The sequence below is a fragment of the Rhinichthys klamathensis genome, unplaced genomic scaffold, assembly GCF_029890125.1.
Source record: "Rhinichthys klamathensis goyatoka isolate OS25496 unplaced genomic scaffold, OSU_Roscu_1.1 h1tg000076l_1, whole genome shotgun sequence".
Taxonomy (NCBI): domain Eukaryota; kingdom Metazoa; phylum Chordata; class Actinopteri; order Cypriniformes; family Leuciscidae; genus Rhinichthys; species Rhinichthys klamathensis.
Window position 1 is genome coordinate 518,381 of NW_026606618.1, and position 25,030 is coordinate 543,410.

The 25,030-nt window shown below is 38.2% G+C and overlaps 1 protein-coding gene across 3 annotated transcripts in view; it reads left to right on the forward strand.

Moving 5' to 3' along the window:
• LOC130085185 (cytosolic carboxypeptidase 4) overlaps positions 1–25,030 on the forward strand; it is a 257,663-nt gene that overhangs the window by 173,997 nt on the left and 58,636 nt on the right. For all 3 annotated transcript variants that reach the window (XM_056250800.1, XM_056250801.1, XM_056250802.1), the window contains exon 19: positions 2,916–3,096. In XM_056250800.1, the coding sequence (XP_056106775.1) occupies positions 2,916–3,096 (181 nt within the window). The remainder of the gene's footprint in view (positions 1–2,915; positions 3,097–25,030) is intronic.

Below are 25,030 nucleotides of genomic sequence, written 5' to 3' on the forward strand. Positions count from 1 at the left end.
CGGTTCATCATGTCCAATCAGCGCAGGGGGGTGTGAGATCTGACTGTCAATCACAGATCGGGCACACGCCACCCCTCGCGCACGCTACAATCACATGCACACGCCTGAAGTTCGCGGAAGTTCGCGCAGTAATGAAGAGTGATGGCGGAAAATCAAGTAAGCTCATTTAGAGTATAAATGACGTTAGCAATTGCAATCTATCGGTAGATTAGCCAGGACAGCATACCTCCAAATACTCCATGGTGTTGATGGATGCTGATGAGACGGGTGCGTTCACTGAAAATCTGGTGCACACGCACTGACGAGCACGAACTCGGTGGGAGGGTATCCGTTGATAGTGGGGGAGGGGCATGAGAGTTGTAAACATTCGAAATTTTCCTAAATCCACTCAATCTGCCAGACTTGCCGACTGCAGCTTTAAAGTGTGTAAAACTAACTTAATTTCAAGGCCTATATTTGGGAGTAATACTGGTTATATGTTTGAAGACATTTTTAAACTAAGTCTGGGTCTATTTCTGGTTCTACGTCTGCATCTCTGTTTGGGTCTATGTCTGGATCGAAATCTGGTGTGTAATTTTTTGTCGTCTTTTTTTTGTTGGTACATCTATGGACCCTTTAAAGCGTGTAATATTAGCAACTTCATTCGTTACTGTATGTATGCTCAAGGAAAGTGCTGGCTTTTAGGTCTAAGTCTAGGTTGTGTCTAAATCTAAGAATGCCACTTACACATTCTTATAAATCTGAGGACTGGGAAACATTTCATACTCTATTGGATCTTTTTGGAAATCAACTGCTATCAAGGAACTCATGAAACCTGTATTTTTTTCTTCACAATGGGCAGTATTATAAGCCCCACTTTCAAAAGCCTTTCCTTTGAATGTCTTAAGTGCCATTCAACAGAGGCACATAAACCTGGCTATTTAAACCCTGACACACACCCCACACATTTACATACAAGCACAGAAATAGGAAGTAGATAAACCAGCATGTTTTTAGGCAATGTCAGTGGGAGGTAAGTTTGCTCAGATAGCCGTGAAGCAGCAGGAGAGACAAAAACACAAAAGGGAGTTGTTTTGCCCTCTCATCTTCCCCTTTCCTTTATATTTTCTGTTTTCACTTCTCTTGCTCTTGCTCTTTCTCTGTATACCATTTGGGTTGAAGTAGACTGTGTGCCAAAGACTCCTCCGTACACACGGAGTAAAAGCCCGGCTCTTAAAGGATCGGGCTGTACTTTTCCCACTGGGAGCGTGGGAAGGCTGACTTGTGTGGTAGCGGCAAAGAGATCTAACGAAGGACTCCATTCTCTCGTAGCTTCACAAAGCACTCCCACGTCTTTATTCACTCACTTTGCGTGTGTGGCACATAACATATATTTTATTGGGCATTTAGCTGTGTGAACAAAATACACATGGAATGGAAATGTGGAGGTTTCTTTTCACAGATGGACAAAAATAGCTCCTTGAGCGTATTTGTGCAGTGTAGTTTGCTGTTGGATGTAGAATGGAAGAAGCCCATTAGTTTACAGATTACTGCACAAAATCGTTTTTAATTGGTAAGACAGAGTAGTGACAACGGATGTGCAAGAACACCAAAGTGAGAGAGTGTGAAGGCAGAGATGAAGGACAGATGGAGAGAGAATTTAAGTGGAGAGGACAGAGGCTTTGCAGGCGAGACATCATCAGGAGATCAGCCGAATGCATTGAGGGCCTGAAGTCTCTGATTCCGACTTGAATTGGAATTTAAATTATCTCTGTTTTTTCTTCTTCTTTTTTTTGCGGAGCTGAAGCAGCCGGCTCTTGAGGGGAATTGAGTGCCGTGCACAAAGCTGATGTGATATTTATCAAGCATATTTTATCTGTAGGACACTTTTGTTAGAGACACCTGCTTTTTCTCTGTAATGTTTGGGTGTGGTATAGTTGTTTTCAGCATTTAAACTGCATCATACTCCGCAATCAACTTACAGATTGTTGTTTAAGGGTCAATAACGTGACACTCTTAAATATAAACAGTAATTTACAAACAGATTATGAACTCAAAGAACTCAAACTCGGGGGAGCACAAACATTTTGCAAACACAAATGTCTCACGGGAAACGAAAAAGCATTGACTTATTATTTTTCCTCCCATCTCATTTTTTTCCATGTTACTTTTAGGGGTTCTGTAACACGTTAATGCAGAGATTTCTTAACTTATTTTAAAATAATTTTCTTGTCATAATCTTGGCCATCCTTGTTTGTCATTGACCCTTAAGCTAAATGCAAAATTGTAGGTTACTATTCACTTACTATTCATGACAAACGTATGCCATTCATTATTATGGCAATAGGCAGCAATAATGGCATTATCTCATTTTACGGCTCAAAAAAGTACGGAAAAAAAAATCACCCCAGCCTAATTGTATGGACGTATTCAGATTCAATTAAATACAGAAAATGAAACGGAGCCGGTGAAAGAGCGCATAAACAGAGACCATGCAGAAACTCATTATGAAATCATCAATACCAGAATCACACAAATTAGTTGCTCCTTCTGCCGTCTTTTGTGGGGCAGCAGCCAGGGCCGTAATAGTCAAGCTAAATTAAATTTTAATGTGTTTTTGATAAGCTTTGTCCATCTCTTTTGGCTTTGTAAACTTGCTCAGAAAGGTGATGTAATTGTCTGTCCAGATGAAACGAGTCGAGGGAGGTGTCAACTGAAAATCTGACGTGCCTTAATTGCTGTTTAATGTTCTGACAGCAAAGCGTCACACTGATTCGGTGGCTTTCTCCAGTTTTAAAAATGAGAAATCCACAATAGAAGCTACTCAGTTCATGCCACTGGTTATAGATATAAGTATTAGTCATAAAGTAATATAATTGTATAATTAAGCAATATGTTTATAAATGAAAACCTTATTCTCCTGATGGTTCTTTTAGGTAACCGGCCATGTGTGGTGCTGACAGCAAGAGTTCATCCAGGCGAGAGCAATGCCAGCTGGGTACTGAAGGGCACGCTGGAGTTCCTGTGTAGCAGTGATCCTGTGGCCGAGAGCTTGAGAGAGGCCTACATCTTCAAAATCATCCCCATGCTCAACCCTGACGGGGTCATTAATGGCAAGTATGTACACATGCATGCACATTGTGCAAAATGACTTCATTTATCACTTTCAAAACTTTAAATTTGGGGGGGGGGGGGGGGGGGGGGGGGGATAAACCTTTGCATTCGGTTCCATTTTGTTGAGCAGCGTCTAGCTGTCTTTGAATGCAAGAACGCGTGCTGTAATACTGGCACCTTTGCTGTTTGTGTGTTGTTTGATCTCGGGAAGGGTTGAATGAGGAGGAACATTGTTCGACAATTTTTGTATGGTTGTATGAAGGTTGTACTTTGAGCTTGATTTGCTCTTACGCAATAAATCTACAGATCAGGGGTATGATTCATTTGTGGTTTTTGTTTTTATTATTTAGGAGTAAATCCCCCAAATTATAGTTTTTTGTGACTTTCATTTATTTTATTTCTTTATATAATAATAATAATAACAACATATAATTTCATATACATATAATTTATTTTATATATATATATAATTTTTATTTCATAATTCACTTAATTTTTTTTTACTGAAACGGACTTAAACTTTTCACACTTATTTAACATGGCCCTACAAAAAAAATAAAAAAAATAAACATTTTCATTCGGTTGCAGATTTTGATGTCAGATGTAGATTCAGATATCCAGATTTTGATGTGGTCCATGATTCTGAATCTGGTTTTGATGGCCTGGTAAAAAAAAAAAAAAGCTTTTTAATACTAGAATGATTTGTATATATATATATATATTTTTTTTTTTTTATAATTTATTCACATGTATGAATGTGAGGTTTTACTTTTTCTTTTCTTCTTCTTTTTTCCAACAACTCAGTGACAGGTCACAAAGATGTCAAACCATGTCGGTTTAAACTAAAAATCTTTCCATCACAGCCTCCAGCTTATATGTAACCTCTCGTCATCATATGAGTAGTAGGTCCCTGCGTTTGGCACAATAATATTAATGATTGCCTTGGGCATCTGTAAGCAGGCTATTTCTTCCTGTCTGAACGTTCAGTCACCATCTTGTCCAACTGAGCTGCACACATTAAAGCAGTCACCTTTTTGCCCTTGGAATTGAGTGCTGAAATGAAAAAGACAAATGCCAGCATGTTTTAATCTACAGGATATCGCCATACCTCCCCTGCTGTTCTGAGCTAGATAGTATTTACATGTGTAAAACCAATACAGAGGTCAACTCTGTGCCTGAGCCTATTTAACAGCTCTCCGCCCCGGCTTATCAACACTCTATTCACAGTCAGGGAATAATCGATTCTCCTCACGGCCGAGGGTGACCTGATTTCCTCGCCGAGAGACTGGGGTCTCCTCCGTTGCGTGGCCTCCCCCTTATCTCCAGTCATGTGTACAGGAGCTTCTGTATGCCGTGCTATTGATCAGGCATGCTAACTGTATTAGAGAGGATGCTCAGAGAATGGAGGTGTAGATCAGTGGGCGGCGAGTTAAAGGAGACTCACTCTTTCCATCCGAGCGTGGATTTATTCCTCTAGTAACCTCATAACAAGCGTGTCGATGAATTCCGACATGATCTCCTGAAGTTATGGGCTCCAAGTTTGGATATGTGCAATAATCAGAAGGGTTATGGCTCTTTTATGGACAAGAGAGTAGGGGAAGTGGGGTAGAGACACAAGTGCAAATAGCCCACCTTGTTGGCAGAGGCTATTCACAGTAACTCTGCTCACCATTATCTGATTGAGTAGAGTAAGGTAGGTGGTGTTAGCTCTTGGCAAGTTCGATCCAAGTTCGAATCCACCTTTTTCCTATTGCATATCATCTCGGAGAGAAATTTAATTATTCATTTAAATAAAAATATTCGAAAAGTGGAAATAAAGTGCCTAATGGGTATTGCATATTGTGAATAACATGTGTAAAGAGTAGGGGAGGGCTTTAGGGATAGGGACAAGTAATGACCCAATAAGGCAGCATCCATTAATGATTTTAATAAATATAATCATATACACTGAATATTATTGCATACTGTTTTATAATATACTACAATACAGTGAGGTGCAAATAGTATCTGCCTAAAGTTGCACTAAGAATAAATGGCATTTAACTACTATTTACACTTTGTGCAAAGAAAATACTGCTATTTTCACTTAGTGTAAATTGTGGCAGATACTATTTGTACTTAAGTGTAAATAGTATCTTAAAAGCTGCTGCCAAAATTAAATTCTGTCATTATTTACCCTCATGTTGTTTCCAAAATTGTATGACTTTCTTCTGTGGAAAACGAAAGATTTGGTCAAATTTTTGATGTTTTGGACCCCATTGACTTTCACTGTATGGACAAAAACACTTGAAACATTCTTCAAACTATCTTCTTTTTTGTTCCACAGAAGAAAAGTTATACAGGTTTGGAACGACATGAGGGTGAGTAAATACATTTTCATTTTTAGGTCATTTTTCACAGCATTTGCACCAATGCAATCCCAGACTCTTATTGAAACCATTTAGTTTTTGTTTTCCCATCAGCCCCTACAAATTACGGTGACAAATTTAAAGCGCCAATTCACCTTAAGGGTATTACTTCCTGTATGGGTAATGGGTATAGCCTTTAAAAGTTCAGGGCAGCTTGTTGCTTGGTGACAGGTCTGAGGTAAGTAGGAAAGCGTTCGATGCCTTAAGCGCTGATCTCACATCCTCAATAACACAGATGCATTGCTGTTGGTGCAGTTAGAAAGCAACATTGATATATGCATTGTGTATTTACTGTAGATAAATACATTTGTAGTTTTATTCAATTTGTCACTGTTAGTGTGTTCAAAGCCTAAAAGTTTAGCAACAGAATGCACAAATGCACTTGCAAAAAGTCCACCGCATACTAACAAAGCTGCAGAGCTCACCTTTAAGATTGGACATCTTCTAAATATGGGCACTTTCGTCAGATTCATTTATATGGTAATGCAGTATTGCATAGATATAAATACAGCGGTGTTGCAAGCCCTTTGAAATGGAAATGACAATGTGTGAAAAGGTCACATTTGCTTCCATCAAATTCATCACAGACTTTAGAAGTTTTGAAGGGAATATCCATAATGTAGGTCAAGGGGTCTGATATTTTGTGAAACCCTCTGTCTGTTTGGAATTGTATTTTAACAACAAGGAAAAAGTGTTTATGGAGATGTGAAAGCGGCGATCATTGTGAAATGCTATTAGCACAAACCGTTTTATAATACTGTTTGATAATATAATACGATTATGATTACTTCAAACTCCTATTTGTGGCTTATTGCCCGTACAATTAGATAATGATCAGTAATGGCTTGTTATATAGAATACTTATGTTTAAGAACAAATTGTCATCAAATTAGCATTATATAGGCCATCATTTACTTCAGAAAGGCGCAATGTAGCTTTTGTTTGTGGCTAGATTTACAATATATTCGTTTTAAACCACTCAAATCTGTACAACCACCCGAGAGAAGCACGCAGCTGTACACATTTTTCAAGTTTGTTGATAAAACAGTGTGAAGTTTAGCTCTCTCGGTGCTGTTTATGTAGCATGTAGCATTAGCATTCACAGAGATCTGTGTGATTCTCTTGTTGAGATTGGAAAAAGACAATGCATTCAGCAATCTTTTGTTGACTGCAGGGACTAAGAGATGTGAACGGATGTGACTTGTGACAAACAGCAGTTTGGCGTCTAGTGTTATCGTGCCGAGCGACACATTGGGGGGCGAGATTACAGAGCTCACTTCCTGCTCTGGCTTAGCATGGGACAAAACAAGAAAGGTGTGAACAGACTCCGGCATTCTGAGGTTATGTTTTCATCTCCGGGTGTATTCATCACAGAGGCTGTTGTCAGAAGCGTCTCTTGGTAATGTCAAATAGAATTGGGTTTCCGACATTGTGAACTCCCATACGAATTGCACATCAGCTGCACATAGCCTGCGGCGTCGTGTCCCAGTGTTCCTGATCAGCTTCCCTGTTCATACTGCTTACAATAGAAGCTGGACTGGTAAACATGAAGCATTGATAAATTATGTATTTGGACTTCACAATTATTCAAAATCAGAGTGACTTTTAGTGTGACACTTAGTCTGTGTGTTACATTTTAGGCATAATATTGATCAAATTTACTTAGCAGAGGACAGTCAGGTTATAAGGGTGACTAGTTTATCTTTCTTTTCTCAAATTCGTGCCCTAATTTTAGCTTCAGTGTTTTGCGCAACAGTGCTTTAAAGGGTTGAATTTAGAGACACAACTTCTCAGAGGCATTTAGCAGGTTTTCAGTGAGTTGTGCTTTAGCATACTGAAACTGAAGTGGCGTTTCTAAAAGGTTGAAGCTAAGCTAATAGTGAGTTGGTGGACAACTAGTCAAATTCAAATTTAAACCACCTTAACAAGTTGAAAGTTATGGATATGATGCTAAATTATCCTAAGAGGACATTCACAGAGAGAATGTTTTTTTGAGCCGGAGGGCAGTCAAATAGGGGGGAAAATGCAAGGTCTAGAGACAAGTTTTTTTAAAGTGAACTTTTGACTTAAGCACTGCATTTTTAAAACATTGTGTCATGTACAATAGATGCAAAACGTAAGTGCAGCAGTCGAATATGTCCATCTAGCTAGCCCTGTCGGGATAATCAATATATCGACTTATTACACAAAATATGGACATGACCTTGATCATTTTTGGTAACGCGATATATTACCCATTATGTTTACAGAAACAGCAACATTTTGCCCATCGTGCTGTCTCTGTCATCTTATTTGCTCTCCGAGTCAGAGGTGTCAGGCAGCTCCTTCATAGTTCCCACAGGCCAATTAATGTCACGTGACCTCCCCGGAGACGCCATCTTTGAGGGCATAAGCTGCTCTGTTTACAAAGTTTTACAAGCAAATTTTGAATATTTCTTTCGGTTTATAATGTTACGAAAATCATGAAGAGACAAAGTGGCAGAGATTATAAAGAGACTCTATTAACACAAGACAGAGAGAGGTACAATGCGAAAATTTCAGTCATAAATGGTGTGGAGGAAGCACCGAGCACTGATTATGCAGCTTTGCCTCATACAGTATTATCATGTGTAACGTTACCATTATCTGGTATTTTATACACATGTGAGCAGTCCCGAGCCTGGAAATCACTGGAGGCGTACAATCAGTTTGACGAGGGTTGGGTTGGTGACGTTTGCTCAAGTGCAATCAATGGAAAAGTAGTCATCATAGCGAATGGATGTAGCGTGATGCTAGACTATCTGTCTATTAAAAAGCCATAGCCTTCATAACAGCCCTTATAACAGTCATCGGTGCTTTCTGTAATATGCATGTACTTATTTGTACTGAAGAATAGGGTTGGAACAGTACATGTATTCGTATTGAACCGAAACTGTACGGGCGTCACGGTTCAGTGCATGAATATACACGGTATAAAAATAAATAAAACCTGCGTGCAAATTAATTAAGGTAATGCGGAACTACTTTATACGTGGGTTCTTTAGGGACATAATCTGAGTTTGAAATGCTGGAGTGTGTGTGTGTGTGTGTGAGTCGCGCGCGCGATCGAACAGTGGAAAGTTTCCACTGGAAACTGTTGTTTTTAATACCTCGTCATTATGTTAATACAGGACATCATTCAAACTGCAAAGTGTTAACTTGTTTATTATCCTCGCAGGCATAACCTCCGTCGTTGTTCTGACAAAAGCTTAGTCTTCTCATATTCATGAAGTCTAAAGATGGGTATACTGTAAAATCCAAATTTAACTGAACCTCCGGCACGATTTGAACATCCATTGACCCAGCAGGCGATGACCATTTTCACTTTTTTATCACGAAATTAACTCGTTTCAGCTTCTTCTTCTAATATTCTGCCCGAAACATGCCCACAGAAATGGCGCCGGGTCAGCAAATGCCCGTATGTTGTGACGTCATGTGGGAACTATGTATACACAGAGCGGACATCGACATGTGAAAAGGTGTCATTCGAGGCGTTATAGTATTTTTATGACAACTACAGACAGTTTGGAAGAATAAGTCCAAATGCACTCGGTTTTTCATGCAAACTTGTGCTAGCCGGACGTGTTTGACCGTTGTGTTCACGTCTTTCACAGCATCTCGTGCATGACGCAGCGTTATAAAGCGCGGCGCTCAAGTTAAAAGAAGTTCTTCAACTTAAAAAAAAAACACCTCTAGAAAAATAGATTTATCAGCAGATATGGCCGATTGAGGCGTCTGTGCCTTTGTTCATATAGAAAAATGACTGTAGGGTTTGTGTTTTTCTGCAATAGTGTGCAGCCTTACTTTACTGAGAAAAGAAAGTCAGGGTAAAATCTGTAGATGAAAAATCTCCATATAAGTGCCTTTTGTGTAGTATGTTTTCTATTCTACTTGTTATTGTTAGCAAATGGCCTACTTGCATTATTATGCTGTTATATTTTGATCATATATTCAGTGCAGTGGCATAAAATGGTCTTTAAATGACAATAATATTGCATATCGCAATTATTTCTGGGACAATATATCGCCCAACAAAAAGTAGTTATCGTGACAGGCCTACATCTATGTTTATATATAATCTAGCATGTTTTTCTTCTGCAGTTCAGTGAAATGCAAAAAAAGCATTGTGTCAACGACCCCTAATTGTGTGTCTTCCTTAAAGGGACAGTTTACCCAAAAAGGAAAATTCTGTCATCATTTACATTTAACATCCTGTTGTTCCAAACCTGTATGAGTGTTTTTTTTTTTCTTCTGTTGTACACACAATAAGATATTTTGAAGAATGTTGGTAACCAGACAGTTGATGGTAGCCATTGACTTAGCCATAGTATTTTTTTCCTACTATGGAAGTCAATGAAAGAAACTTCTACCGGTTTGGAACAACTTGAGGGTGAGTAAACGATGACAACATTTCCATTTTTTTTGGGTGAACTATCCCTTTAAGACTGACTAGTCGAGACATTTATCAAAATATGTCGATTTGCGCATCCTAGAGATTTCACAGGCCTGAATCAAAACTTAAATCTTCAAATTGTCCATTTCTATGCCACATGACAAGCGTTTTATTTGTATCTTAATTTCCCTCAGCCAAATATTTTGCATTGACTGGAGAGGACAGATGTATCTGATTCACTGATTATTGGACATATTTGACAACTATTCCACACCTATTCCCCAGGCCAATGTCAGCTTGGCACATTGCAACCATTTAGGGCAATTCACATGAATCATCGGCCCGACGGCTGGCACGGATAAGGCTGCGCTCAGCACAGTTGAGCAGGCATCTGCCAGTGCTTTCTCTTACTGTGGCGAATCACCAGATGAGGTCTCTCATAAGCTGCCAATGCTTGTGTGGGCTAACGACCCAGATATGGCGTTGGATAAGAACGCGATCGGCTTGTTTGCTTGACTAAAGACTCTGTAAAACGAACCAACAAACAAGCAGTAAATCATGCTTTGTTAGTTCAGATGCAAGATGGATTTTAATTATGCCTGAAATTGAATTTGTTTGACCACTGTGACCAGTGGAAACCTGAAGGCTGTGATGTAAAATTTTGGTTTGGAGAGCCAGGGGAACTTTAAAGGCTTTTAACTGGCCTGTCAGATCACAGAATGGTTGACTAGGGTTTTAGAGGTAATGATCACAGCTGTCTGCCTGTACAAGCTGGATCTGTGTACCCACACCGGCATACGTACCTTTTTACAGAGGCCCCTGATGTGTCATTTGTGCGTGAGCTGGGATGCCAACACTTTTGAGTGTCGTGTGTTCACCCTATGGCATGCTTCAGAATGTTTGCTTTGAGAATAGGGCACGACTGGCCATTTGTTTGGGAAATGAGCTCGGTGAGTTAGCTTTCACAGGCTGTAGATGCTGGATCGCGATTGACTCATCAGCATAAGAGGACTTAATTGAGACAATTATTTTCTCATCCTACAGTTAAAATACAGTTAAATTCTGTGATGCTCTTAAAATTAGAGATTTGTCTTTCAGGTACTCAATTTAGCAACTTGGACGTGCATTTTGGATGTTTTGTCTCCTTAAGTAGATGACATTAGTCAGCCGTATAATCAAGAACTGAAGTGGGAAATGGAGCCAATTTGAGTATTTATTTTATATTGTTTTATACAAAAAATGTTTAGTTATTGATTTATTTACACTATACAATGGTTCTGGTCATCATTTGATAGGCCAAGTGACCAACAGTGCTGCGATGATGTTTTACTCTGCTTTCGAGTGTTCCAGACCAATGTGAATAATTTTATTTTATATTTTACTTTTATATATTATTTAATTAACTGTTTAATTAAAAAAAAAATACATTTTTATTTTATTTTGTTCATTTTTCATTTTATTATTATTATTTTTTATTATTTATTGATGGCACACGGAACAGGCTTTTTGGCTAAAAACATAGATATTTACATTAATTTCTAAACATTTGCATAATAATATAAAGGTATTTGGGAAACTTTTATTCAACTGTTTAGCGATATCGATATTAGTATAGCTAATATAAATCAGCTAATCTACTTTACGGTTTTGAATGGCATGACTTTCACTTCTTATGAATTCAACCTTGGCTGGATCATAGCAGGAAAAAAATGCATTCTTCTTGGGTCACTTTGCTCTGCCTGGAAACCTTTTAGTAAATCAGAATTCACAAGAATGTCGGCCTTGATATTTAGCCGGAAGTAACCTTCTGTAAAGTGTTCCTTTTCTTGCCCACGCCCAAATGTACTCCGTGACCGTGGTGAGTCGGTTTTAGCTGTGCCCGGCGCCACACCTGGCGCTTATTTAATTCTGCAACTTTCTGCCTGTTGCTGACACTCAGAAACTCTCCGGTGACAGCTTTCAGGTAATGAAATAACCCAGCTGGGATATTCTTTACCCCTGTCAGGAACATGGAGTACAATACTGTCACGTCAATGGAAATGATTCAGCTCTGTAAAGCGAGATGAACTCTGAAATATTTGGTCCCGGCAAGGTACGCTTTCTCTGGCTGCTCTTTGGGCGTGAAACACACTTTCCCCTCCTCAGACAGGAAATTTAAGATAGCCTGACCCTGTTCAGCTGCTGGTGCTGACGCAGATTCTGGCTTTATTCTCAAGGTATTGGCTGCCTGGATAGACACGGCACCTGCTCTACAAGAGGAAGTGGGATGTAATATTGTGCTTTTCTCATTCTGAAACTGGCCTTTAACCCTCTGGGGTCCAAGGTGTTTTTGGGGTCCTTGAGATGTTTTGACATACTCTGACATTTGTGCTTTTTTCAGTTGCTTATAAACATATTACTGGCAAAGGTGTAATTACACTCTATTTAGCACAAACAGGGCTAACATAATGTGTTATCAACATGATGTATGTACATTTTTGTATTTTTGAGAGAATATTGTTTATGCGTGGTTATTGAAAAAACTAAAACTTAAAGTTTCTGAAATAAGGCCACAAAACACATACTAAATATGTGTCCACGAGACTTTTGACTAATGGATGTTGTCGCCTAGAGTTTTTTCTTCAAAATGATCTGAAAAATCATCCTGCCTTATCATTCACATAAAACAATAGATTGGTTTAAATTTAAAAATGACACTTTTTGTTTGGAAAGGCAATATGCGCAGGGGTGTGACCTGCTGTGATTCACACCTGAGAAGACAATGGGCCCGCATAATGAGCGCATAATGGGGCTGCATACTAATGACCCTTTCATTCAGGTGTGTCACTGAGCCACTAGAATGCAATGACAATATATATATATATATATATATATATATATATGCCTATATAATACAAAATTGGTTCACAGTTCCAATTATTTATTTATTTTTCAAATTGTGCTTGCAAATTGTATAATATCAAATGTAAAAATTTCTAGAAATTGTGCAGTTAATTATCATACTGTTTTTACAGAAAGTTTGGGAATGTATCCCAAATGTGTCACTAATAAAACACAATACAAATAATTTAAAGAGGAGGCTTATATTGAGCTTTTAAGATTTACCTAAGATTTATTTATATGTAGCCTACATATATTTTTGTTATTTTAATAAAAAGGTTACAATTACAACAACAATTAAAATTTTAACTATATTTCAAATGTAATCTTTCTTTGTATTATATACTAAAGTATACATTTTATCATACATATTTCACAGTTGCGGATTAATTAGTTTGAATATAGCCTACAATCGAACAAACACTATAATAACATCTTAGCAAACAAGCTTATTTGATGTGGCAGTATTTTACAGTAAAAACGACATCTTGTCTTTCATATGTAACATATCGTTTTTATGATTAGGACATATAAATGTTAGTTTGCAGTTTAATACGTTGCTTATACAAAAAATATTTTATTTAAACATATTTCAGTCGATTTTTACTCATCTCAGTATTGGAATATAGTTAGGTAAAAGCTGTTCATTCATTCACACACAAAAACGCGATTCAAACAGTCTTTTTGTTTACAGACACTATTCCATATCGCGATTAGCACAAAGCACTTGAAAATAAAGAATGTACCTATTTCCTCGGCTGGATCCGTTGCTCCTCCAAATGAAACTACCTGTAGGCTACTTCTGAGGTAATTTTTTCCAGGATTATTATTTAGATAGTACTATTATTCCTCACAGCATCGTAATATGAGTCTCTTTTGGTGTGTTATCCAGCCGATGTGGGCGTGGATCGCCTCAGAGCATTTGTGTTTGAATAGAGCGCGCGCTCTGTGGGCGTGGTCAAATTAACTTTAATTAGCTGAGACGAGAACAACTATCATCTCTCTCTTTTCGTACAGATTACATTAAATGAGAAAATTTGTTTTTTATATAAATTACTTCATTTAAAAGAAGATAATTCAGGCTTCATGCCTGTGTGCCTGTATACCTGTTTGACTGAGTATTTGCAGAGTTACAGTTCATTTTTCGGACGCGTTTCAGAATGGACTTCACTGACAGAGAGAACGCAGAACGCGCATCATGTTTATTTTTCTTTATTAGGCGAAAAGCACAACACTTTGTTTTTATTATGAGGTTCCACAAAAAAAATACAAACCTAACAGGATCGAATGATGTACAACACTTATATGTAAGATCAAAATTAACAGAGTAATTTGAGTCTCTTTTGCACTGATAAGGAAAAAAGTGAGCTGGTATCGCCGTCGAGACCGCCGACCCCAGAGAGTTAATTCGCTCTACATTTCTAGCTATTTCCCTCGATTCATTAATATCTACCTAGCTGGATTAAAGATGCTAACGTTGTATAATATAAAATGTACCCTCTCCACAGAGTATCCCGCTGGCCCTCACCCCTAACGTAAAAAAAAAAAAAAAAAAAAACTATCCCTCCTAACAAGGATTTGTTTCCCAGTTGTCCCTCTGGAAACATGGAAACCGTTTTTGTTTAAACAGTGTCTGTAATCTCCAGCGCACGCCCCATCTGTCCTATCAGCCTGTTTTCCAATGCCGGCAGCCACTCATTTCCGGCCTTGTTGTTTGTTCTTTTCCTTTCATTCGAATATTTTTCCCCTAGACAATTTGAAAAACAACAGAATGGTCAAAAACATCTCACAATGAGACGGTTTGAGCGATATTTGTTCTCACCGGGAGTGAGGTGATCGTTTTATTGTACATGTAAAGGCACCGAAGCATGGATTGATTCATTCATAGTGTGTCGCACATGAAACAAACACAGATCGGGGGCGGCTTCCCGTCCATGATCCCAAACCCGGAGATGGTTGGAAGTGGGCTGAGCTGTATTAAAACGTTTTGATGCATGGGGGCAGTCCAGCATGCGACAGTGACATATTGTGGAGGCCCCCGTGGGCTGGAGGCAGACAGGTAGAAGAAAAATGGATATTGGCCCATGCTGTTCATCATTCCGTTGGGGTAACAGTGACCACAGCCAACTTACCCTTAGCCAAGCCCCCACCATCTTCACCTCCTCCTCTCTTTCTTCTCTCTCTCTTCCTCTGAGGTGCTTTGGTACAGATGATGGCCACCCAGTGTTAATTTGTACACGGTTTATTTTTAGTTGTGAGTTTTTGACCGAAAAATGCCCTTTACATGTAGGCGATATTTTGTCATGTCATATACCTGAAATCATACCACACTTGATAACCACCTGAAATGGTTACTGATGGCTAGTTGATGAAAAGAACATTTTGGTGATAATGTGAAAAATAAGATATGGATATTTTTTAACCAAATTATAAATAAATGTCACAATATTCAGATAGTAAGTACTTATGAGAATATAAATTGAGATGATTTTAAGTTATGAAGTGAATAATTGCAAGAAATTAAGTCTGAAATTGTTTGTCATGGAAAAGTGGCAGTGAAGACATTTATGATGTTACAAAATGGTTCAAATTAATGCTCTGTTGAATTGTCTATTCATCAAAGAATCCTGAAAAAATTGCCTTTTGAACAGTAGTGTATTAAATCACAAATATGTGAAAATAAATAATATATAAATAAATTATAATAATATGCAATATCTATCTATCTATCTATCTATCTATCTATCTATCTATCTATCTATCTATCTATCTATCTATCTATCTATCTATCTATCTATCTATCTATCTATCTATCTATCTATCTATCTATCTATCTATCTATCTATCTATCTATCTATCTATCTATCTATCTATCTATCGTCCCAAAAATGAATTTATTTTGCTTTCTAATGACTAGACAATAACCTGCACTGTTTACGCTCTGTCCAACCACCATTATTTATTGTGTTGTTTTTAAAGAGGGTTTCTGTTGGTTTTAGCCCTTATTGTTAGTTTTAAGAGACTTTGAAGCTGTAATATGTGCCAACAATCAATGGCCTTCTGAGGTTGACCAGTGTGAGGCGTAATTCAGGCCCACTCATCAGACAGGCCTACGGGCTGCTGAACGGACACATTTCTCACATGTGGAGGCGCTCGTTGTTTTGCAATGTCTCACGGTGAGCTCTCAGGTTCATGAGCTGCTGGATGTCATCCTAAAAGAGAAACACACGATGAAGGAGTTTAAAATGGAGGGGGATGGAGAGGTCACGCACAACTGAAGAAATCGCCCCATCCAGAACGAATGGCTGTGACCTAGGGACATCTATCTAAGAGCTTTTCTGGTGGTCGAAACCAGAGGCGTGAAGATGATCCACTTGCCTGATCGGATGAAGGAGCACGACCACGGACATCAGCTGATTTATTTAGACAAAGATGTCACTATCCATACCGCACAAGGTAAATTAATCGTAACCAACACCTCGAAGTGCAATATCTCCAGGGAGCGATGCTTGATCCGTATCGAGCGTCTGACCTTCTGCTTTATAATCTATCCATTTGTGTTCTACGCTTGTATCTGGAGCCAACCGTCCCCTATTATCAGAGTGCTGATGTATGCTGATTATTTTTTCTAAGCGACCATAAATTCAGGCTATTGATTATCTATGTTTACTACACCAATGTGTCGATGGGATTCTAATGGCTTCCATGGAAGCAGCTGTGTTACTTAATAAAGATGCACAAAGCCAAAGCGAAATGTCAGTTAATGCTAACGCCACGTGCAGTGAATTGTGATGTCCTCTTTTGGTACGACTGGTTCCGTAACTATTCACTGGTACATATTCCACCCAAAATCGAGAAATCTACTCATTTAGTAAATTTTGGGCTCAGACTACAGGTGTTTCAGAGATGGAGGAACGGCTGCCTTTATAATGTCTTCTCATATAATGTCTACAGCAAGTTTCCTCGACACAGTATTCATTTGGTTTACATCCGCTTCCCCGTCAGATCACGCGAGGTGCTAAATCTGGCATGATAATCTTAAGAATATCTTTTAGTAGGGATGTAACGATTCACTCATCTCACGATGCGATACGATTCACGATACTGGTTTCACGATACGATTTTCTCACGATTTTTTTAACAAATGAGATTTAAGACAAAAGTGTCCCTTTTATTATTTCTCAGAAAAAATGCTGCACTTTTTTTTTTTATTTAAAATATATTTGTCAAATAATAAAACTACATTAAAAAAAATTCCCTTCAAGGTTGTTTCAACTCAGTCTTTCTGTCTGTTTGGTCAAGAGGCTGGACACTGGTACCTTCGCACAGTATGTAAAAGACTGTAAAATTAGTACCAGATTGACAGGGGTTTTACATTAATAAAGGCAAGATTCTAATTTTGTTATAATTTGTATCATTACACTAGTAAGAGTTAAAAAAAAACACATTTAGAGAAAGAGATAGTAAAATAAATACAACACCTGGTTGCCACGGAAACACTGATGCACCTTGTGATCTCCGTGGCTCTCGCAATTGTCGTATTAATGACTTTTACATTTTACATTTAGTTTTAAAAACTAATATAAACTAAACTAACAAGATTTAAAAACTCCTGTAGTCTGAGTCCGGCTTTGGTGTTGTTTCAAACCCGTAAAAAACACTGTAAAAAAAAAAACACAAAAAAAGATTTTTTTTTAAATAACGATTTTTTTCAAAGGAAAGGTAAAACAAAGAATATTTAAGATTATATTTGTTTTACAAGAAAAAAAATACTATTTCAGTTTTTCTACTTCAAAATTTCACGTTTAATCTAATGTGTTACTTGCTGTTTTTTTATTTCTGAGTAATTTCTGAGGTTTTTTTCAGTATGGCTTTCTAAATTAATTCACAATTTTGAGATTTTCACTGACTAATCACACAAATATATCATACGGTATCGTATGTCTTTAGAAAACTTGAAAGATCAGGGAAAATATGCATTTTAATAATGTTTTTTAGCTTCTTTTTTAACCTTGAAAGCTCCAGTACCCATTTTATTTGAATTTGAGAGGATCCATAAATAATATCAGAATTTCAATTTTTATTTAGTGAAGCATCTCTTTAAGTATGGGTTGTTGTGAACGGAATTTAATCAAGATGAGCATGGCGGTTGTTGTATCCAGTTTTGAGCCTGGGCTTAATAAACAAATCACCTTCAAATAGACTTCAAGGTGATGCATTTGTTCCATATTGGATTGGATGTTTTGTGAGATGCAGTAAAAGGAAAAGATGTTTGTTTTGCACTTTTATGTGGAGGAATGAATATTTGCTTCAACAAAAGTTCACACTTGATATTGCTTGAGGACAGGGAAATTTCAAAGCACGCAGTGAAGCATCAGCCAAATCAAAGCTGACTGAAAAAGATGATGGGAGAATACTATCCTGAGCTTATCTTTGCGAGAGAGCACAGCATGGTCCATTTGTCATTGAGGGGAAAAAGATGAGGAGGATGATGAAATTGACCGAAGATAGCGACCGGCATGTAACTTTTCATACTTTCATGCTTTTCAAGATCCGTTATGATTGGATGGTATGCAAGATACATTTTACCTTATTTTGATTCAGGCTGTCTCTCGTTCTGAAAGAAAAGCGTACATTTTCCTGTGGGCTCAACCGTTTTTTCCGTTTTGTTTTAAACCTGGTTCCACAAGCTATCTGGCTGTCAGAGGCTGAGGGACCTGCTGTTGGCTCCAAGATTAGGATTGAGCTGGCAGCTCCATCCATTCAATTTACACTAGAGTCTAGCAGAAAGCAACGCAGCAAGGCCCACGTAACACATTGCACCCTGGGGCAGTTGATCAGTCACAATGGATGGGCCATGATGGGATGGAAAGAGGGTCTTGGGTCTAATCTCAAGGCCCTTGTCACCAGCCCCCAGCATTAAACATCCTCCTTGTAGCGATGGGAAGTCCGATTCATTTCCGTGAATCAGTTCGTTTGAACAATTTGAATTGTTTGTGACATTTTGTCTATAATCGTAACTTACTTTTTGCCCCAACAATCTCATCCCATTAAAATCATAAACGAATTTGAACATTCAGACAAATGATTCAGACCATACTTATTCATCATCGTAAAGATTCGTCTCAAATGGACAATTCATGAATCTGACATTTTCCCTCCTTTTTCATGAACTTCCCTATTGCTTTGGCAAGAACACCAGTAATTGTTCAATGCCAGCAAGTTTATATGCAGGATCCCGTTTATTGTTCGTAAGGTGACTCGTGACAAAAGAGGTCAAGGAACCGTCATGCTTTATAAGTGGAGGCAATGACAATTTCGCAGGTCAATGAATCCAGAAGCGGTGGCACTCCATTGAGGTATTGTTTATTAAACTGCTTGTATTGGTTGTCTTCAAAGCAGGCCTGCTGTGTCAGCGGGTATAAGCCACACGTTATTTGGGGGTTGTAATTATCATCACCGTTAGGACATATGAGTGATAAGGACTTGAGAAATGGCCTGCTGAGCGTCACAGGAAATTGCACACGCAGGGACAGAATGGGCTGGCATGAGAGAGCCGGTCAGAGCTGCGGTACAAATTCAAACGTCTGGAAGGATTTATTCATTAGCAAACTGACCTTTTGTTTTCTATTTGTTGAAGACGCTTCACCACTCATCTCACTGGCTTTATCAGCTGTCTGATGGAGACGAAACTACTCGGAAGTGTGTTGAAACGACGTCAACAGATGGAAAGCACAGTCCGGTGGCTTATGACTAAATTCCACCAGGCATTCTACGATGACCCGGATTAATAAAAACTCTAGCGGATGCAATGCAGATTCATTACGTAGCATCTGTTCCCCTTCTGCTACCATGCTGACGTATGGAAAGAAAATATGATATCTCATGAAATATAATGCAGTATAAGTGGATTAAACCAAGTGGAGGCGTCCTGCATACTCAAATATATTCGGTAACATTCTGGAGATGCTGGAGAAAAGTTAGTGTTATTCATTTATTTGAGTTATTTGTTAATTGTTTATTTTGCTTATTTTTGTAGTTTTTAATTGTATTTACTTGTTTATTTGCTATAATTTATAAGCATTATTTTAAATGGTTAAATGTTTATTATTTGTTTATTGTTAAATTAGTTATTTTGGTTGTTTGGTCATTTTTGTTTATTTTTTATTTTAATTAACATATTAGTTTGTTGATTTTTTACTATACAATTATTTGTTTGTTTGTTTGTTATAATTGTATTTTGCTTATTTATTGACATTTGTTTATTATCATTTTAATTTTTATACTAAGTTGGTCGGTTTAAGCGCTATTCTCTATGTCAGTGGTATGAACAATTACATGGTTAGTCGCATTTTATTATGTTAGCACAACCCACTAGTTGAGACCGCTTGTCTATGCTCTTCGGTGATAGTGTGTGTTGATAGATAGTTCTTCTGGATTTAACTGCAAGCTGACATTTACTGTAATAGGTACCCTCGGTTTTGATCAAACCTTGTCGTTTTACTCAGTTAATCTCCCACGGTTGTGGAACATGCTGTGTTTTTTCCCAAGTCCCAAAACCGAGAGCTCATTTGAATAGACCATGTTATTTTGTAGGCAAAAACTTGTCAATTAAACCATGGAGGTCATAGATGGGTCATAAAAAAAATCATAAAATTAAATGACAATGTGAATTCCTCTTCCTTCCTTTTTCTTATTTGGTGAGATCAATGAATGTTAAAAATACAGTGCTCATTATATCCAGGCAGGAAGAAGCACTTCTCGGTTGCTTTTTGCTCCAGGGTGGACTGCTAATGTTTTCAGACCTGCAAAACTCAAAACAATATAATTTAGTGTGGATCCTGGAGAAAACACACTATTAGTACCCCTCAAGGAAAGTTAGCAAAGAAACTGGATAACTTACTACTTAGTATTATCAAACAATAAATTATGACACATTTTAAAGAGATAGTTCACCCAAAAATGAAATTTGTCATTTACTCACCCTCATGCTGTTCCAAACCTTTATGACTTTTTGTTTGTCTAAATTCAAATATGGTACAGCTCAAGGGTTCTTTCGCCGTCAAATCTGGTACGACACATCTTGACATGAAATTTTTGAAAGTTTCGAAATTTGAGAACTACAATAGAGGGGAAGTTTTCGTGAATAATGGCTTGAATTTCAGTTTGTTTCTCTTGTATAGAGCACAAGTTGTATTGGCTACTTCTGTGGGCCATTTTATTTGTAATTTTTGGAATTCGACAACCATTTTGAAAAGAGCACCTTAGATTTTCTGCTAAAGTCTCTAAGTTAGGAAAGTAAATAAAAGATGACAGTTTTATTTTTGGGGTAAACTAGTTCTTTAAAGTCGATGTGAAACGAAGTTGCAATAGTCTTTTCTTTCCAATTGTGATGTATATTCAAGTGAAATGGCTTCTTGAGCAAGAAAAAATGTAAGATGGGACTTGATTTTCTCAGTTAGCGATTGATTGGATGGTTGTGGTTTGCTATTGGACGATCTCATGTGAGTGACAGGTTGCCCCGCCCTCATGCAAGTAAACACATCATCAGAGAAAAGAAGATATGTTGCTGCAAGAGGGAGGGAAATTATTTTGATTAAAAATTATGATGGCACATGAATTGTCATTTTGATTTCATGGTGACTAAAGCTGTTTGGTATCACTTGAAATTAGTTGTAGAAATGGACATATTTGTGAACATTGGAGTCTTAATTATTAGAACTTAGCTGTGATTGGTTTAGGAATGGCATCATTGTAAAACAGTTGAGTGTCGAACTAGTGTTTTCATTACTATGCTTAATTTTTGCATCAACTATTACCTGAAATAAGAGGGCAGTTGTTGTTTGGTCTTAATTTTCTTCTTAATATGACCACTGCCTTGTGTTTTCAGTTGAGTCCAGCCTATTTTTCACCTCAGGAAGAAGTTCTGTTCGTTTGCCAACTCTTGCCTGGGGACAAATTAAGACACAGTGAGGTATATCTGAATAAAACTGCAGGCCTCACAAATTGCTCTGTCCTCGACTGGCAAAAGCACCTGAACTGTACAATAACATTGCCACGTATGTGTTTAGATTTTTATACAGCTAGACATAAGCCAGTATTACAGCCATGCTGTCCGGGCAAGATAACACTGAGTGCTATGAGTAAGCGAAGCACTTCGCTTTATCCCCCTCAGCTCGTACAGAACTTTCCGGGACTAAACTCCGATCCAGTGATTGCCAGGCACAAGCCAAATGTAGGAGTGTAAATGTATGATAAAACTGTCATTTCGCAAATGATAGATGTAGCTTAGCTTGCATTTCATTTGAGAGCAAAAGAAGAGTTTAATCCTTCAATTGTGCTGGATCGTCATGCTAGTTGTTTTGATGCTACTTAGACTTAGCAGATGAGTGTCAAGAATTAGCAGGTAGCAACACAACCTGCATATTTGACGTCGCTTTCATCTCGAAGCATTAAAATGAGGATCAGTATTACGTCTGAGATGAGAACAAACTATTATCTAGATGTTAGCCTGTTCTGTTCACATCATAAGAGCCAAATGAATACCCAGCAACCCCAGTTAACCCAGCAGAACAGAACTTCCGCTAGTCGTAAATGTGAAGCGACAGCTTCATGTCAGTAACACATAATGCTCCTAATGAAACTGTAAGTCTCGATTGCCTAGGCAAATTGAAGCTTGTTGCAGAAACCCAAATGTAGACTTAGACAGATTGCTAGTATGCTGATACTATCAGAAAAGGCTTTACTATTTCTGATATGTCTAGAAATAGGAGCTTGAGATGAGATGAGAAGCTTTGGCATGTTAAGGCATGACACATACTACACACAATTATGTGAACGCAAATACTTCTCGATTCCATGTGTTGTTGTGTTCTGAAATGTGCCAGAATGTGTTTTATTACAAAAGCACAAGGGGCTTTTATGCAACATTAATGCAAACGCCCTTCTTCTGCAGTCAGTTTAATCATAACGGTCACATCGACAAATGACAGCTTCTGTTACACTGGAGCCGGGTAGTGAATCACAGCAGATTTGGTTCAGTGGGAAGTCAATAATAGGGCAATAGAATGGGAAGTAGACAAATAAAATTATAATTTTTCTATAATTATTATAAAGTGGTCAAATTACTTTTATTTAATGTTTACTAATTTTGTTTTAGTTTTCAGTATATTAATTTAACTGATTACTTATGATTGTCTAATTCTACATTCTTTAATTTATTCATCCACATTTCCAGTTGATTACTTGATTGATTTGATCTATTTTTCTTCACAGCTCATTTAGCATTTTTATGGTTGATAGTCATTTGGGAAACTGATAAATAATTTCAAATAACAATTAAATTTGTACTTTTAAGCCTAAATACTGACATTGTGAACAAACAGTTTGAAGAGAATCCTGTAGAGCTGGAGCTACCTAATACGTGGACTGCATATGTATCCCACAATCCTGTGTGTTCGATTCTGTGACATTTGAGCTCAAAATAAAGATGCCGTCTGAAAGTTGCGGTTGATGGTCAGTTCGTGTGTGAATGTATGTTTTTATTATTTCTTTTGATGTCATTTCTAGCAAGAAATGACTATTGTTCTTATTAAATATTTGCTCAGCTATCACCAAATTTCTCACAATTCTGCTGTAGATCATTAAACCATTACGCTGCCTCAAAAGTTTCCTTTGTGCCTGCAGTCACTGCCGTATAGGGCAGAGAGGCGACAAGTCAGCTGCCTTAGCTTGCGGACGCAGCCCCATAGACAGTAAAAGAAATGGACACAGCGACCCCGTAGATTTCAACGGAGAAAGTTGAAGCCCATAAAAGCACTCACTTCCTGATGGCTGAGCGCACTGCGCAGGCTCAAACTGAGCTTGACGACGTAGATGTCACGTGAGCAACCGTTCTGACCTTCTAGTAGCTGTGCCGAGACAAATCTGAATTGAAATCTGAAACAAATCTGTTGTTGATATATTTTGTCCCGTTGCTTTTATGAACTCTCTATCTATGGGCTTCTCCCTTGACTTTATGCCTCCATGTCCACCCGATTGCCTCATAGACAGTAGGGCTGTCGCGATAACCGCAATATTGCGGTACCGCGCTACTGACAGGCCAACCGCAGAGGAATGCAAGTAACCGCAGCAACCGCGAACCGCGTTTTCTTTTTTCATAAGGCCACCCTTCGTAGTTCGTACCATGTGTATTGAATGTTAAATAAGTTAATAATGATAACAAGACTGTTTATCATGGTGATTTGTACAGAGGCTTCGTGGATTAGGACTTAAGCCTAAACAGACTGTGAATGAGATCGCCTGAGCGCGTGCGATTACCTGCGTCTGTCTTTGAAGTCAAATCATGTATATTCGTGAAAAGGTTGCCGTTTCCAAGGAAAGCGAAATATTTGTCGTATCATCCTTTTAACGTGTAAGGGTAGGCTATTTACCATGAATGGCGTCAGCGCTGGTCAGTAGTCAGCATTACACAGCGCGAGGAAGCCGTGGGGGGAAAGCAGCGAGTCACGCATTGGTCTCTATTAAGTGAAGCATTGCTGGCCAGCTGAGCCTTGAAAAGTGGAGCTCAAAGTTAAAAAAAAAAAATTAACGCCTTGTTTCATTACATCTATCATTTAAGGAATCAGCTTTTTTGAACGTTTTCGTTGAATGAACGGTTTAATGACTCACTCAGTCTATGACTCAAAGACAGTCCGTTGGCATAACAATGTAACTGCGCGCTGAGTGACAGTCTTTCAATGCGCAGCGACGCTGTTTAGTTTCGGTTACATTGTTTTTGTGTATGCTGACCACATCATAACACTTATTTATAGCAACAAATAAATATAAATAAAAAAATAAATGACGGTAATACGGCATATCGCGCTATTGAGCCACTCAAAATTACCGCAAGGGAAATTCCTTCACCGCGACAGCCCTAATAGACAGTAAACGATTGCCTACGAGCTTCTACTTCTGTCTATACGGTAATTTCTCCACTGTGCGACAGAGCGTCCCGTGGTTATGACGCAATCGTTAGCCTATTTTTACAAAAACAGCTTCTACGGGACCATAACGTAAGATACAAAGTAATGGAGCCTTTTATCCATTGTCCCGTTTCTTAAGAAATAAATAATGGACAAATTGAGTCTTTGGACGCCTCAGATGTAAAGTTATTCGCTGTCAAAGTGACGCCAAAATGAATGGGAGTCAATGGGATGCTAACAGTAGGTGATAGCCAGCTACAATGGCGGCCCCC